The sequence below is a fragment of the Corythoichthys intestinalis genome, chromosome 16 (genome assembly GCF_030265065.1).
Source record: "Corythoichthys intestinalis isolate RoL2023-P3 chromosome 16, ASM3026506v1, whole genome shotgun sequence".
Taxonomy (NCBI): domain Eukaryota; kingdom Metazoa; phylum Chordata; class Actinopteri; order Syngnathiformes; family Syngnathidae; genus Corythoichthys; species Corythoichthys intestinalis.
In genome coordinates this window covers 26,179,879-26,197,726 of record NC_080410.1, presented here as the reverse complement: position 1 = coordinate 26,197,726, position 17,848 = coordinate 26,179,879, and the positions used below count along the sequence as shown (strand labels likewise).

Here is a 17,848-nt window from a genome sequence, read left to right as displayed (position 1 = left end):
AAAATAAGCGAATTAAGTACTATAACTTAACAACAATAAAAACTATAAAACAATGTTTACCCAAACATCGCCACACACACTATAGAACAACATTGTTTCAACGTCACTGTCAGGTGTCATCGGTATTTGCAATGGTGATTCAACTTTATTGTCGAAAATTTCAATGTCAACCATACTGATGATTTTGATGGAAAATCAACGTTTATTCAACATCGGTCTGCCATCTGGGTAGTGTTTGTGCATGAGTGAATTTAATTAAGTATTTTTTTGTGAGTGTGAGTAGAGTGCTGAATATTTAACCCAATGAGGGACTATTTAGATAAATGTGTGAACTAGTTTTAGGGGAAAAAAAAGAGTAAATTTTATTTCATATTTTTTGTATCTGAGTGGGTGGTGCCTTTCAGAGAATGAGTTAATGAATGAATAAATAAATGCGTGAGAGTGTTTGTGAGTGAGTTTTTGAGCTAAAGTTAAGGTGGACGATTGAATTTGAATGAGTCATTTATTTGTGAGTGAGTGAGTGAGTGAGTGAGTGAGTGAGTGAGTGAGTGAGTGAGTGAGTGAGTGAGTGAGTGAGTGAGTGAGTGAGTGAGTGAGTGAGTGAGTGAGTGAGTGAGTGAGAATATTTCAGTGAATACAGTAAGTGATTGTATTTAAACAAATGTTTGCCCTAGTATTTTCCACCACATGAGCCACATCAGCCAGAACCCGGTCAGGCCAACAGCACCGTCTACTCCCGCCCAGGACTCGGCTCAAGACTATGGGCGACAGGGCCTTTGCAGCTGCTGCTCCCCATCTGTGGAACGCCCTCCCAGACCACCTCAGAGCCCCACAGACGGTGGATGCATTTAAAAAAGGACTAACAACTCGCCTTTTTAAAAAAGCTTATTCAAGCTAATTTTATTTGACTGTCTTATTTTTATCTGATTGGCATCTGATTTTATCTGTGCTTCTGTCTGTTTTGCTTTTACTCTTTTATTCTTAGTCTATTTTTTTTTTTTTTTCTGGCAATGTGCACTTAGAGATTTTTTTTTTCAAATGTAAAGTGCGTTATAAATAAAATGTATTATTATTATTATTATTTTCATCTGAGTGAGTGAATTTAAATGGCTGTTTTTTTTTTTTTTTTTTTGTAAATAGGTGGAGAATGAGTGAGTCTATTCACAATAGAATATGAGCTAGTGAGTGAGTGATTGTGTGAATTTAAATTATATACTGTAGGTGAGTGACTGAGTGAGTCATTCAGTGAGTCAGTAAGTCCGTGAGTTGAGGTTTTTGAGGTGAGTGATTGAATTTGAATGAGTAATTTTTGTAAATGAGTGAGTCAGTGTTTATGAGTCTGTCCACTAAGTATGAGTGAATTTTAATGACTTCATTTTGTATATAATTTAGCTCAGTAGGGATGGGAATTTCAACTAATTTCCCTGCTGACTAGTCTCAGATTTTTATTGGCGACTACTTTATAAGCAAGACAACTCGCAATTTAATACACATATTCAATAAAAAGTTTAAACTCCAAAGGTTTTGTGTTTTAACAAGCTATTTTAGCCCAAACATTTAGGGCAAGTTGTTTATTAAATTCTATTGATGTAACAAAAACTGACTGAATAACAATTGAAAGAGAAATATATTCCTGATACGTTCACCAAAACTTCCCCAAACTTTGTGTCCCTGCTCCTTCCTACGTGTGTGTATGGGGGGCTGCTCAGCATGTTTAAAAAGAGGCAGAGGCGCAAAGACCAAAGCCCCTTTCAGACTAAAATCCTGTGTAATGTGACTTGGAATTTCTACTTGTCATGGCTTTCAGACATTTGGAGATGTACCGGGAATTACGGACACTTTCAGACTTGTCCTGTGTTGGCGACTAGGCGCTCTCTGTGCGTAGAGGGCAAGGGACGATGGGTTGTCTCTTCCTTAGTTCTAAGATTCAGTAGCAAATTATTAAAAAAAATTTTTTTGTTGAATTTTGACATCTTTTCAGTTTGCCATGGTGATAATTGTGATGTTTGTTTACAGCTTTTTGTCTTACTGCAAAGAAAGAGGAAATGACAATCGGCTCGCCATGATGTTACCGTCATCAGCCTTTGTGCTATAACAGGGGAATTAAGTGGCTGCTTTTATGCCGCGTCCCAGTAAAGTCGCGGACATTTCACTAGGATGCGATCCAGTTATTGTCCATGTCATCTCCGTGTCAGTTGAGCCAGGAAATTGCTTTCAGACATAAGGGCTACCCGTTTAAATTCCGGAATTTAACTGGAGTTCAGCGTATGTCTGAAAGGGGCTCAAGATGCATGATGCTGTGTTTGATCGATGAGTGAAATAACAAACGTTTAATTATGAGTAGGCGGTGAAACGATTAAACGACTAGTCGCGCACATCTCTGTAGGTGAGTGAGTGAATGAGTGAGCCAGCAAGCGAATGAATGAGCGACTGAGGAGTATTTCAGTAAATGAGTGGCTTTTTTTCAAATAAATGTATGAACTTGTGTTTGTAGTCAATGAGTGAATTTGTACACTTGTAAACAGGTGGGCGAATGAGGGATGTGAGAGAGTGTGTTTAACTATTTATTGTAAATAGGTGGGTGAATGAGTGAGTATATCTAGAAAGTATGAGCTACACTGCTGGCCAAAAGTAATTGGCATTCCTGAAATTGTGTTAGATAATGCTGAATTTCTCCCAGTAAATGATTGCAATTCCAAATGATTTGGTAGTTATATCTTCATTTATTTTGCTTGCAATTACAAAAAACAAAAAAGAATGGAAAAAAATAAATAAATCATTATCATTTTACACAAAACTTCAAAAATGGGCCGGACAAAAGTATTGGCCCCCTTTGAAAAATCATGTGATGCTTCTCTAATTTGTGTAATTAACCGCACCTGTTGTGGCAATAACTAAATCACACTTACAGCCAGATAAAATGGATTAAAGTTGACTAAACCTCTGTCCTGTGTCCTCGTGTGTACCACATTGAGCATGGAGAAAAGAAAGAAGACCAAAGAACTGTCTGAGGACTTGTGAAACAAAATTGTGAGGAAGCATTGGCAATCTCAATGTCCATCTCCAAAGACCTGAATGTTCCTGTGTCTTCCGTGCGCAATGTCATCAATAAGTGTAAAGCCCATGGCCCTGTGGTCAACCTCCCTAGATGTGGACGAAAAAGAAAAATTGACGAGAGATTTCAACGAAAGATTGCGCGGATGGTGGATAAAGAACCTCGACTAACATCCAAACAAGTTCAAGCTGTCCTGCAGTCCGAGAGTACAATAGTGTCAACCCGTACTATCCGCCTGTGTCTGAATGAAAAGGGGCTATATGGTAGGATACCCAGGAAGACCCCACTTCTGACCCAGAGACATAAAAAAGCCAGGCTAGAGTTTGCCAAAACCTGAAAAAGCCAAAACGTTTTGGAAGAATGTTCTCTGGTCAGATGAGACAAAAGTAGAGCTTTCTGGGAAAAGGCATTAACATAGAGTTTACAGGGAAAAAAAACCAGGCCTTGGAAGAAAAAAACACGGTCTCCACAGTCAAACATGGCAGAGGTTCCCTGATGTTTTGGGGTTGCTTTGCTGCCTCTGGCACTGGACTGCTTGACCGTGTACATTGCATTATGAAGTCTGAAGACTACCAACAAATTTTGCAGCATAATGTGGGGCCCAGTGTGAGAAAGCTGGGTCTTCCTGAGAGGTCATGGGTCTTCCAACAAGACAATGACCCAAAAACACACTTCCAAAAGCACTAGCAAATGGTTTGAGAGAAAGCACTGGAGACTTCTAAAGTGGCCAGCAATGAGTCCAGACCTGAATCCCATAGAACACCTGTGGAGAGATCTGAAAATGGCAGTTCGGAGAAGGCACCCTTCAAATCTCAGAGACCTGGAGCAGCTGACCAAAGAAGAATGGTCTAAAATTCCAGCAGAGCATTGTAAGAAACTAATTGATGGATACCGGAAGCGGTTGTTCGCAGTTATTTTGTCTAAAGGTTGCGCTACCAAGTATTGGGCTGAGCGTGCCAATACATTTGTCTGGCCCATTTTTTTTTAGTTTTGTGTAAAATGATAATGATTTAATTTTTTTTTTCACTCTCTTTTTTCTTTTTTCATTTCAAGATATTACTACCAAAGCATTTGTAATTGCAATCATTTTCCGGGAGATATTGAGCATTATTTGACAGAATTGCAGGGGTGTCGATACTTTTGGCCAGCAGTGTAGTTTTTGAGTGAAAGATGAAAACCTAGAAGCACAAACAGAAAGAGAGAGTTGAACAAGCACACAAAAACAATGAAGATGAGGTGAGCTTACTGCAGGTGAAATATTGACGCCACTGCAGTGATCTTTAGTGGCCCGAAGCTCCCTTCGTGTTTAACACCAGCTTTACTGCTCTTACAATACAATCAGAGGTTGGCTTTACATGTGCTACGAGGGCTGCCACCTTGTTGTAAATGCTGTTTATCCTAGAGAATATCACTCAGATATGAGGTGAATATACAGTAGGTGTTGTCATAAGAGAAACCCAATGTGTTCATAGGGGAAGCACCGAGCCAACTTGTTGCCTTTTTTTGTCAGCTGTTCAAACAAAGTGAGCATAAACAGCACCGCAGATTTACGGCTTCAAACGCTCACCGTTGGCACACGACGAGCTGCCACACCTCCTGATTGTACTCCAGACACGAACGGCATTCACTGATTTTACTGAATATTCATTTTCTCACTTGAGGAACAACAACTGTGCAACAGTCTCATCCTCTTTTGCCTTTCATTCCCTTTCCATTAACAGCCGCTCCCTCACCCCCCACAAACACACAAACGTCCTCACACTGCTTGAGATTGGCAGATCAATAGCTTAAACTGAAAATCAATGAGGGCGATCTCTTCATTAAGTGGCTTGACGCCTGGTCTGGCCTTCCAAGGAAGGATCAGAGGGTGTTAAGCGCTCGACAGCCATGACCTAAATGACAATTTTTATATGACTTTTATGTGGAATATAACTTAATTGAATCTTTATTAATGTGCTTTTGTATTTAATTTTAATTTTCCTACATTTTACTGAAGTATTAACAGAGGTGGGTAGTGTAGCCAAAAATTTTACTCAAGAAAAGTAGCATTACTTCAAAATAATATTGCTCATCTAAGAGTAAAAGTAGTCATCCAAAAAATGTACTCAAATACAAGTAAAAAAATATCCAGTGAAAAGAATACTCAAGTCATGAGTAACATTTTGAGTAACTGCTTATTTTTATTTGATTTTTTTTAAAAATAATGATATTTTTTTCTCTCATCATAATCTATATGAACTGGTGTTATAATGATACTGTACAATAACCCATTACATAACCACATTAAGCCAAACGGGGGGAAAAAATCAATAAATTCCGGCAAGAGAGTGAAAAAAAACAAAACAATGAAGCATTATTCGTCCAAAGAGCATGAGTGCCCTGCACTCTAGTGGAAAAAATATTTTCTAATTGAAATAATGAATACTGTAGTTCCTTCATAGTTACTATTATCAAAATTAAAAGGATCATATCTCCAGTTTTCCGTGGTCAATCGGTGCCAAATAAAAACTAGGAGAAAGTTTTAAATCCGCGGTTTCGATTCATGTAGAGGGCAGCGCTTTATGTCAAATACTTCATTTGTTACGGCGCTTTAAAGACGCCAGGTGATTGAACATTGCCTGGCATGGCCAGACTGTTCTCCCTGTGTTTTTCAAACACTGAGAGGATAGTCTGGGACCCAGCCCATTAACGGCCTCTCGAGCAAGTACAAAATCAATCAACAAATCAGATCCGTTTATTTGCGTGACGTATTCTTAATGAGCAACGTCACTCTTCCGCGTCGGAAGTCGTCTCCACAACAACACAGATGGCGAACAGGAGAGCCGAGAATATGTTCCAATCCACGGTAAAATCAGTTTTAAATTATTAAAAACACATCGACACAAGTCATTGACAACAGTCTGTCTCGCGCTAGCCATGTTGAATAAACTCCGCTCTCCTCATAATGTTTACTTCCGCGCGCAAGTCCCTCGTCCCGCCCGTCGCTGATTGGTCCACTCCGCTGTCTGTTTGCTGTGACTTGCTCCGCCCTGGAAATTTTATCCGCTTAATGGTGGCCAGACTCAATAGCTGGAACAGCGGTGAGTCTGGAGTACCAGGCTAGATTGAACAGGCTGTCGTGATCATAGAACGGCAAGCTTGCATCTAATTGGTGTAATGGAGTCATGTGATTATTGTTGCGACGTCTCATTGGTTAAATTAGTAGCGCTACTCTTGGCAATAGCATCGCTAGCAAAAATGAATAAATAAATAAATTTAATATGTAGAATAAAGAGGAAAAATATACCGACTCTCGTGTAGCCTAAAGTAGCGGAGCTACTCAAGTAAAAGTAAAAAGTGAACTACTCTTAGAAGTACATTTTTCTCAAAAGTTACTCAAGTAAATGTAACGGATTACATGTAACGTGTTACTACCAGTGTTGTTAATAACGTCGTTAGAGTATAACGGCGTTATGAATGGCGTTATTTTTTTCAGGGGTGAATAATCTAATTAATTACTTTTCTCATCTTTGCAATGCCGTTACGTTTAATGAGGCTGTAAGGGCGTGCATTAAATGTGTTCCTACTTTGGTTGAATGACGCGAGAAATGTCTGAGAGACAAGGAGAAAGCAGAGCAGGGAGTGGGGAGGAGGAACGGGAGTCGTGACGCAGTTGCAAAAGCGACGCTAGGTGGCTCCGGTAATACTTGACTGCAGCCGACACCGACAGCCTATAAACTAGACGCACATGATGCTGCAGTAGATATCACATGTATATAGAACTAGATGCGAAATGACTGACTCGGCGGCGTAAGTAAACAGCCGCCATCCTAAGGCAGTAAACTTCTCAGGAAGGTTCTGTTGTAGCGAACCGTCCTTGCGAACCTAAGTAACTTTTTATGTAAAATACTCCTAATTCTGCAAAATGTTGGCTTGAATCTATCTTTAAATGATGAAACAGGTTTAAAACTTTCGCATGTCGAAAGTAGACAGAAGGGACCTATTGCAATAACGGGAGCAATTTTAACAACTTTCATGGTTGATTCACAACAAACTTCACATAGTGTGACCTATGTTTTTTTTTTTTTTTTTTTTTTAAAGTTTACTTAATATAAACAAAATTTATGTTATAGACGCTATAAAATGGATCATGTAATAACCAGTGTTGTTAATTTTACTTTAAAAAAGTAATTAATTCCAGTTACAAATTACTTCTCCCAAAAAAATAATTGCGTTAGTAACTCAGTTACCTGAATGTAAGAGTAATTAGTTACTTGGCAAAGTAACTAGTGATAAATAATTTTCATGTTTTTTTTTCTCAAAAAAAAACAAAACAAAACAAAAAAAAAAACAGGTCACACAATGTGAAGTTTAAAGGGTTTGGGGGACAACTGGCCCTTGCCCAATTCTTTACCCTCCACTTAACTAGAGACAAGGGTATTGCGATAACTACATAGTAACCTTTGTGTTGTGTGGAAGTCATTTAAAGTTGTGAATCAACCGTTAAAGTTGTTAAAATTGCTCCCGTTATTGCATTAGTTCCCTTCTGTCTACTTTCAACATGTGTAAGTTTTAAAACTGTTTCATCATTTAAAGATAGATTTAAGTCAAGATTTTGCCGATTTAGGAGCATTTTAGATTTTAAAAAAAAGTTACAGTACTTAGGTTTGCTAGGAAGGATCTCTACATCAGAGCCTTCCTGAGAGGTCTACTGCTTTAAGATGGCGGTTGTTTACTAACGCATGTAGTCCTTAAAACATGTTGCCAATGCAGCCGTGTCTGTCATTTGCATCTAGTTCTATAATATGTGAGATCAACCGTATCATGTGGGCGTAGTTTGTAGGCTATGGCTACAGTCAGGTATTAGTAACGCCGTTAGTAACGCCGTTATAGTCAACGCCGTTATTAACAACACTGGTAATAATGTGTAAAACATGAAACGTAAAACAAGTTACTTTGACAAGTAACTAATTACTCTTAAATTGAGGTAAATAAGTTACTAACTCAATTACTTTTTGGGAGAAGTAATTTGTAACCATAATTAATTACTTTTTTAAAGGAAGATTAACAACACTGGTTGCTACCCACCTCTGAGTATTAATGTTACAAATGTTCATTAATGGTGTGTTAGAAAAGCTCAAGGACAGGTGGAATAAATGATATATTCCAAATGCAAAACTGTATATTCATGTAGATAGTACTTGGAAAATTGAGTTATTTCTTGTTTGACAACTTCAGCTCAAAATTTAATGGTAAGTGAAAACAGACATCTGGGATTTGAGGGTTATTTCCCTGCCGCACGAACCTGCAGTGAAATTGTTGAAATTGGTTCTTTGAAAGGCTAGTTAAAATCAGAATACAATGTTTACCGCCTCCCCCCCCCACTTTTTTTTTTTTTTTTTTGCATGAACAGGGTTAGAAAATCTTAAATACAGAGGCATTCAATAAAAAGGAGAGGTGAGCAAGGTTACATTAATACTTAAACGTGCTTGCGGAGACTGCGAAACATTTGGATGCATTATGTGCACCACTCAACGTTTCTTTAGGGACACCAAAACAAGGTAAAGGTTTATGAAAAAAGTATCTTTTGGTGAATACATTGCCTGCAATTGATGGCGATAGATGGCCAAATCCATTTACATTGGGAGGGTTGGCAGAAAAAATGATTGCTAACAACCCTCTCAGTCAAAAAGAATTGCAGGTCTATTGCTGTCAATGGCAGCTAATGTGTTAAACAAAATGATCATAAGACAGATATTTCTGTTATGATGACTAATCCTCAAACGGTGATAATTGTGTAGCCGGCAAGCACACGTGTTAGATTTGATGTTCACACTTCAGGTTATTTTCCAGTAAATTAAATTTCCAACACCTGCTGTAAATTGTGGGAATGAGCTCATGTGTTCACACCTCACTTTATAAAAGACTTAAGTTTGCGTTTGTGAAAGAGTGAATGACATTATCTCTGTGATTGAGTGAGTGAGTGAGGTTGTGTTTGTGAGTTAGTGATTGATTTTTTTTTAGAGAATCGCTGTGAATGAATGAGTTTGTGTTTGTGTGTTTGCGAGCAAGTGTGAGGATGAGTGAGTGAGTGAGTGAGTCATTTTGTGCAAATGATTGCGCAAGATTGTATCTGTAAATTAGTGAGTGAGTGAGTGAGTGAGATTGTATCAATGAATGAGTGAGTGAGGGAGATTGTGTCAATGAATTAATGAGTTTGTGAGTGAGGGCATGAGTGATAAATGAGTGACGGAGTTGATCAGACACTGAGTTTGTGTTTGTGAAAGAGTGAGATTGTGTCTCTGAATTCATGAGTGAGTGAATGAGATTGCGTTAGTGAATGAGGGAATTTGTGAGAAAGTGAATGGGTACGTTTGTGAGTGAGTGATTTTGTGCTCTTGATTGCGTGATTGCGCAATACTGTGAATGAATGAATGTGTGTCTGTGAAATAGTGAGATTGTGTCTGTGAGTGAGTGAGTGAGTGAGTGAGTGAGTGAGTGAGTGAGTGAGTGAGTGAGTGAGTGAGTGAGTGAGTGAGTGAGTGAGTGAGTGAGTGAGATTGTGTCAATGAATGATTTGAGTTTGTGAGTGAGGGCATGAGTGACGAAGTGAGTTATTCAGACACTGAGTTTGTGTTTGTGAAAGAGTGAGATTGCGTCACTGAATGGGGGAATTTGCGAGACAGTGAATGGGTGTGTTTGTGAGTGAGTGAATGAATGAATGAATGAATGAGATCGCGTCAGTGAATGAGTGAGTTTGCGAGAAAGTGAATGCGTGTGTTTGCATGTGAGGGAATGAGTGTTGAATGAGTTAGTTTGCGAGAAAGTGAATGGGTGTGTTTGTGAGTGATGGAATGATTGTTGAATGAATGAGTTTGCGAGAAAGTGAATGGGTGTGTTTGTGAGTGAGGGAATGAGTGTTGAATGAGTGACTGAGTGAGTTTGTAAATGAAGATTGTTTTTGTGAATCATTGAGTGAATAAGTGACTAAGTTTGTGTTAATGAGTGAGTAAATTAAATTATGTAAGTAAATTGAAAGAGTGTGTTTGTGTGAATGAATGTGTGAGTTTGTGTTTGTGAATGAGTGAGTGTCATATTGTGTCGGGAATGATTGAGGAGGTTGTGACTGACTGAATGACTAATTGCTAAAGTAAGTTTGTTTGTGCATGAGGGTGACTGTCATTGATTGAGTTTACGAGTGTGAGTGAGTGAATGACCAAAATTCTTTATTGTTTTTGACTGTGCATGAGGGACTGAGTGAATCAGTAAAAATTAAGCATTAATAACTGAGTAAACTTTAACAACATAATGGATAAGTGAAGGCAAATATTGTTAAAATGTGAATTGTGCTATTTTCAATCTTAATCCATATTTAAAGGAATGCAACAGCATGTATCTGTACGATACATTTCCACGTCACTGCAACACAACACACACTATAACCAATATTGGGATGTTTTCCCATTTTTTGTAAAAGCTGAAATTTTGATTCCAGTCAGATACTTGAGGAGTACACAAACAATACTGTACTAAAACCAGCGGCGCTGTTGGCTATGCTGCCATGTTAGTGCTGTCACGTGTAAAGAAGAACAGTGACGCCATTAATTAAAAAGGTGACAATTTGTCACAGTTCAGCTGTCATCTGCAACACCCTCTTAAACCCCCCTCTTCTCCCCTTATAGCGCAAAGGTGCAACTTGACTGCTTTGTCTCTTATTAAATATCTCCCATCTCTGTTCTGATCGCAACTGGCTGTCTTTTATCCCCTGTTGTGCTTATGTATGTGATGTTGGGTGGGGGGCTTTGTCACACAGTAATCATTTCCTGCTACTTGACTGCACGTAATCTCATTTCCCATCACCCTCAGCTGCCCTTACACCAGCGCGTTCAACGTAACCTCCCTGAAAGGTCAGGTGCGAAAAGACGACGCAACAACGCTGGGCTAACACGTCAAGGAATTAACTCGTTCAGTGCTGTAGACGTCTGATCCATTTGAACTGGGAGGTCTGGCAATACTTGAACGATTGCTGCCAGCTCAAATGGATCGGACTTCTATCGCCGTCAATGGCAGTGAAACAATTGGGAAGGGTTCCGCGGGTCAAGCCAAGTCGGCGTTCTCACACGGCCTCGCTCATGAAACATTCATGGGCCCAGCTGGAGAGCGACGAGCAGTGTCACAATGATTGAATAAGTTGCGGCGGCTGCCGCAAAGTATCGGCCCGCCGCACTCAAGTCGGCCATTAATTCCGACAACTCTTGCCGGATTCCATCACTCTCTTAGGGTACACTGATTAAACAAACAGCCGTCCGCCATCGCGTTCGACCAGAACACCGCAGCGGCGGGGTGGAATAAAACAGTGACGACGGAGGCAATTGTTCCTGCGGCATCTCAGGAGGAAGAATTAGGGAGGAAGTGAGCGGAGAGATTTTACATCAACACAATAGTCTTAACTAAGAAATACAGGTTTGTAGGAGAAAACCAGATTACTACAGAATCTGGACAATTCATTGCAATTGGGATTCCGACCAAAAACCTCTGACTACAAAGAAAATATCTACTCCAATTGCCTTTTAATGGTGTGAATTTTGGTATATTTTTTTGCTAATTTCCCCCTTCCTGACCAGGGACGACTTCACCAGAAAATATTTTCTTGGATTATCCTCTAAAATCATTGATTCATAAAGACCACACGGTCCAAAATTGATTGATAGTCAACTGCTCACTGATTATTTTGCGATTTGTCGACTAATCGTCTCATACATACAGTAGGTGGAGTTTGACTTTTGGGGCATTGGGGGGCACAACATGTTGATGACCCTGAAACGCAGTGTCAACAATAAAATTAACTTACAAGAGTATTTATAATCATAAGTTGCAAATGAGCGTTTTTTGTTTCCCATCATTCTTGAAGGGAATTCTAAATCAGACTGCTTAGGACAGCTACACTTTTTGTCAAGATCGTCATCCATTGAATATGGTACGCCCGCCAGTGTTGTGCCAATGTAGTTACCACCGTCAAAAATTGTAGCCCCTGGGCTGAGCTACAGTGCTGCACTAATTTTAGCTTTCTAAGATGTTTTAAACCATGCCCCATCCATCTGTCGTACAACGTAACATACGTACTGAACGTAAAAAAAGACAATGTCTTACTGTTTTACTCGTAGGATGACCTATAACTGTAATTACTGCAACTCAAGTCCTGAATGGAGTTTCTCCAGTTTCATGAACGTCAATGTCCAAAATATATAACTGTGGTTCTTTTCTGGCTTCAATTAATTGTTTAAGTCGACATAACTCATAACTAATGTGTGTGTGTGCGCTCCCACGGTCAGGGGATACAATTTTTGACGGGGCTAACTGCATTGGCAAGACACCAGTGGTGGCTCTGTTGTACAATTAGCGTGTTTAGTGGGGCAAATTGAAACTCCGCTCACCATGTTAGCGGTGCTCTCTCGCGTTTGAAAAAATTACATATGTCCATTTTGCCTCTTTGGTCCTCGGGTGGTTTTGGCTAAGCATAGCAAATGACCGTCTAAGGTGCTAGTCACATGATCTGTTAAAAAAACTTTGACCCATTATAAAAAAAAATCTTTTTTTTCTGTTCATTTCATTCATTTTTGTTGTTTGTTTTATTGCCTTACCACTTTTATAGACAATATTTCACCAGAAAACTCTTAATTTTAAAATATCATATAGGTAAATAAATTACATGCTATGACACTTTTCGGCCACCAGGAGGGCCTGCCCCCCCTTAAACTTCGCATATCGTGTCATATAAATTACATGTTATTCAGTGTTATGTTACTTTAGGCTTAACAATTTAGCTGTAAATCTGTATTCGAACCTAAACCTACAATTATGTGCTGAGAAAAGTAAGACTATGAATACTACACATCTTTGTAACAGAATCACTGCTTGAAAATATTAATTAAAATGATAATTTAACCTGCTTTCATCGAAAGATACAGAAAACAGTATATTTTCTGTTAAGAGGCTTGAATAAGAGTAATTGTACACTTTTTGGGTAAAGTTAGTATTCAAACTCTAACTTCCTTTTCAAAATGGTCATTGATTAATTTGCTGATCAGTTAGTTGATTCATCATAGTACTTTACCATTTCATACTGGATAATGTCTTTTTTTCTGAATCAAAAAAAGTAACAGTCGGGCCTATTTCATCGACGATGGCCTTTTATTTAATTGTTGATTAGTCGATTAATCATGCCGGCCCTAGTTGGCAATTCTAAATATAATTAGAAACTGCAATTTCTGGAGAAATTGTGATGGGGCTTTGCTGTGGTAGATACAGATCTATGAGGTCGTTTCCTGTTGATTTGGGGAAACTTCGGGGACACATTCTGTTGATATCAGGTCAATTCCTGTTGATTTGGGGACAATTCGAGGACACGATTGTTGATATCAGATCAATTCCTGATGATTTGGGGACATTTCAGGACACGTCCTGTTGATATCAGTTCAATTCCTGTTAAAGTGACTTGGGGATGTTTGGGGGACACGTCCTGTTGATATCAGGTCAATTCCTGTTTATTTGGGGACATTTTGGGGACACATCCTGTTGATATCAGGTCAATTCCTGTTTATTTGGGGACATCTCGGGGACACGACCTGTTGATATCAGGTCAATTCCTGATGATGTGGGAACATTTCAGGACACGTCCTGTTGATATCAGGTCAATTCCGGTTAAAGTGACTTGGGGATGTTTGGGAGACACGTCCTGTTAATATCAAGTCACTTCCTGTTGATTTGGGGACATTTCAGGGATACATCCTGTTGATATCAGGTCAATTCCTGTTGATTTGGGGACATTTGAGGGACACGTCCTGTTGCATGGCTGTCAATGACTTGCTTTGGCACCAGTTTAATTTCAATGGGCTGTAATGGTAAGCTGTCAAAAATCACAACCACCTATGTTTTCCTTCTATTGAAAATGAAGGGGAAATGTTTGCCATTAGAAATGAACGGACTGACGTACATGGCCACCGATGTCAATCCATTAGTAATGAATGGGCAAGTTTTTGGGTGAATTTTGGGGGAACCCTAAGTTTTTGGTAAATTCTGTATACAACTTTTATGCCCCGTAACGTCCTGGAATTCTTGACGTGTAAATTATGCGATTTGGTCAAAAATTGTAGGACAACATACATTTTGGCGTTTACGGGCAAATGGAAAATAATGGGCGGGGGTGTCATTCGAAAAATTCTGTTAAAATTCCGGTAATTTTTATTTATATTTGAATGGTGACGGTCAGTCAAACGGCTTGGGCTATGCGGCGCGCTGAAGAAATGCAATTAGAAGGGGAAAAAAAAGAATTTTACTATCTGGGCGTTTGCTTTGCAAAGCCCCATCTAAAAAGCGTTCAGTTATTACGATAAAAAATTGTCATCTCCCGAGTCATGACTTTGTGAACTGTGACATAAAATGGAAGTTGCCAGTCAAGGCTATTCCTTGACCTCATTCATCAATAGAAACCACAACGTAACTCACAAGAAGCTCAGATTTTAACTACCAACCTCAGAACTGCGCAGCGGCCTGTGTTATCAAACGCCTCTTTACACATCCCGCCGGTGCTACAAGCGTAAGCTCAGCTTGTAATCATAAAATGCTTTTGTGAATTTTATGATGATCGGGCTGCACCATCGTCCTCTTTCATCTGACCTCCACGCTTCTGTCTGTGTCACTCACAGAAGAGACACACAGTCGCACCACTTTGCCTCTCGTGGTGCGCAGAAATAACATCTAGCAGATCACTTCGTGGGACGGGGACACTAAATGAATCCGATCAAGATGACTGCGAACAGACTAATCGAGGCGGTGTCATTAATTCGTCAGGTGCTAAGGCGCACTTGTCGCAGAGGTCAAAGCGAATGCAAATCTTCTGCTGTTCAAGGTATCGAGATGAAATGTCTGTCCTACAAGCTTGACTTGTCACGTATATGGAAATCTTTTTTTTAATTTTTTAATGCAAATGTGGAATATTTGCAAACAAAGCGGGGATGTTTGAACAGAAGTGACAAAGTGTACAGATGCATGCGCTTGTGATTGCCACAAGGTCAGCCTGACACACACACATACACAACAAATCAACTTTGAGAACCCATGTGAAAGCCGCACATAAGACTTCTGCGCACGTTTCTTACCGGGCAAGCCAAGACACAGCAAAATGCTGTAGTAGATGACTGGCAGTGGTCCGAGGGGACACCCGGGGGCCACCTCCAAGGCATGCTGCCCCACACTCCAGCTGCTCTCATTGGGGGTGGAAACGGGGAAGATGTGGCTGTGCTCCATGGTTGCGTCCTTTTCCTCAGCTGCGCTCAGTGTCAAGAAGCTGAACGGCGCCAGCAAACGGTGAAGCGACCGCCGCTCGGCCGTTTGGCACGTGTGTGTGAGTGAGTGTCCGAAGGTGACGGGGGAGAGCTTGGCGAGACGGCGGCGGGAGGGTTGGGGGGTGTTGGGAAGGGCGGGACGCGGTGGGATGCGAAAGGTGAGATGTGCCGGTGGATGAGGGAAGAGGAAGGAGGAGAGATGAGTGAGAGGGAAGGATGCCGCCGGAGAGTGTGAGGGAGACGGGCGCAAGAGAGGAGAAGATACTTGAGGGGGAGTGAGGGAAAGAGAGCGGGAGGGAGAGGAGGAACAAGGGAATGTGTGAGAAGGTAAGACACGTGACGGTGGGGACTCGGAGGCAGATGGAGAGAGAGTTTGCATCTAATGATGGTGGCGTGACGGTTATTATACATAAATGGAGAAAAGACGGAGCAGTGGTGAGAGACCATCCTACAAAAATAACCTCAAAATCACATGCAAAGTAACTGAACATTTGGGATGACTGCGCAACTGCATTTTCATGTTGGTCAATATGGTAATAATTTGAGAGACAAATACTGTATTTTTAAAAAACTATAGGACATGACTTTTTTCTCTCCCTTAATTAGGGTGACCAAACGTCCTCTTTTGCCTGGACATATCAACTTCAAAATCAAAGTTTGCTTTATTGTCAATTCTACCACATGTGCAAGGTTAGACAGAGAATTGAAATTGCGTTACTCTCTAACCTCAGTGGCAAGTAAAAAGAAAAAAAGAAATAAATATATATAAAAATATTAGGGCTGTCAAAATTATCGCGTTAACGGGCGTTAATGAATTTTTTAAATTAATCACGTTAAAATATTTGACCCAATTAACGCAGATGCTCAGACAGATTTAAATAACAGTAGAGTGAAACGCTCACTTGTTAATTGTGTTTTATGGAGTTTTGCCGCCCTCTGCTGGCGCTTGGGTGCGACTGATTTTATAGGCTTCAGCACCCATGAGCATTGTGCAAGTAATTATTGACATCAACAATGGCGGGCTACTAGTTTATTTTTTGATTGAAAATTTTACAAATTTTATTAAAACAAAAACATTAAGAGGGGTTTTAATATAAAATTTCTATAACTTGTACTAACATTTCTATTTTAAGAACTACAAGTCATTCTATCCATGGATCACTTTAACAGAATGTTAATAATGTTAATGCCATCTTGTTGATTTATTGTTATAATAAACAAATACAGTCCTTATGTACCGTATGTTGAATGTATGTATCCATCTTGTGTCTTATCTTTCCATTCCAACAATAATTTACAGAAAAATATGGCATATTTTAAAGATGGTTTGAATTGCGATTAATTGCGATTAATTATGATTAATTAATTTTTAAGCTGTAATTAACTCGATTAAAAATGTTAATCGTTTGACAGCCCTAAAAAATATACAACTGTACAATCTGGCAATATCTATGAAACAAGAAACAAAATAAAAACCGGTGAATAGATAAGAAGCTGACTGCAGTAGTGCAAATGTATTGTTCTATATACATATATATTAACATGTGTTGAAATTGACTGACGCTTTGCACAGAATACTACGGTACTGTGCTGCCTGTGACGTGTTCCCAGAGAGCCTGCCCAGTTGTTAAGACTTTTATTACGATCAATACATACCGTATTTTTTGGACTATAAGTCGCAGTTTTTTTCATAGTTTGGCTGGGGGTGTGATTTATACTCAGGAGCGACTTATGTGTGAAATTATTAACACATTATGATATCATTTCACATGTTATTTTGGTGTTTTGGAGTGACACTGATGGTTTGGTAAACTTGTTAGCATGTTCTTTATGCTATAGTTATCTGAAATTCTCTTAATAGGTATGGCCACGTTCGCGTTCTGCGTTTGGCAATGTGTGTTCAGTTGTATTATTGACTTTTTTATATTGAAATGCATGCTTTTAGTTTGTGGCGCTTTCACGCCCACGTAGTGGCGCACTTGCACTTGTTTACGCAAAGAAGAGCGCTCACACGGCAGAAGAAGACGGACAGCTACACAGCGACTGAGCGAGAGAGAGAGAGAGAGAGAGAGAGAGAGAGAGAGAGAGAGAGAGAGAGAGAGAGAGAGAACAATGCTGCGAACCTACGTTCATTGTTCATGCTTGTAAAATATCTCTACAGAGGCAACGCCTGTGTGTATCATCTTTTCTGTTGTTGTTGTTGTGTGATTTCCACCTGCAATCGGACAATTAGAGCCAGTTGTGTGGTTGTTTGAACGATGTCCTAATGCTAGCGAACGCATGCTAACCGTTTGTGTCAATGCTGTAATAGCACCTATTTATCATTTATTTACGTTGATTCGAACCTGTTTGGTATCGAGGACGAAATTGATTCAGCAAATTATACGGATGTCCAGCATCGTCATTTGGGAGTTTAGCTCGCTGTATAGCCAGGACCGAGCCGTAGCGTCCTGGTGAGGACAGTATATTC

The 17,848-nt window shown here is 39.7% G+C and overlaps 1 protein-coding gene across 1 annotated transcript in view; it reads right to left on the bottom strand.

The window, feature by feature from the left end:
- gpr139 (G protein-coupled receptor 139) overlaps positions 1 to 15,508 on the bottom strand; it is a 40,110-nt gene extending 24,602 nt beyond the window's left edge. The window contains exon 1 of the mRNA XM_057817930.1: positions 15,193 to 15,508. Within this exon, the coding sequence (XP_057673913.1) occupies positions 15,193 to 15,340 (148 nt within the window). The 5' untranslated portion in view covers positions 15,341 to 15,508. The remainder of the gene's footprint in view (positions 1 to 15,192) is intronic.
- Positions 15,509 to 17,848: the final 2,340 nt, after the last annotated feature.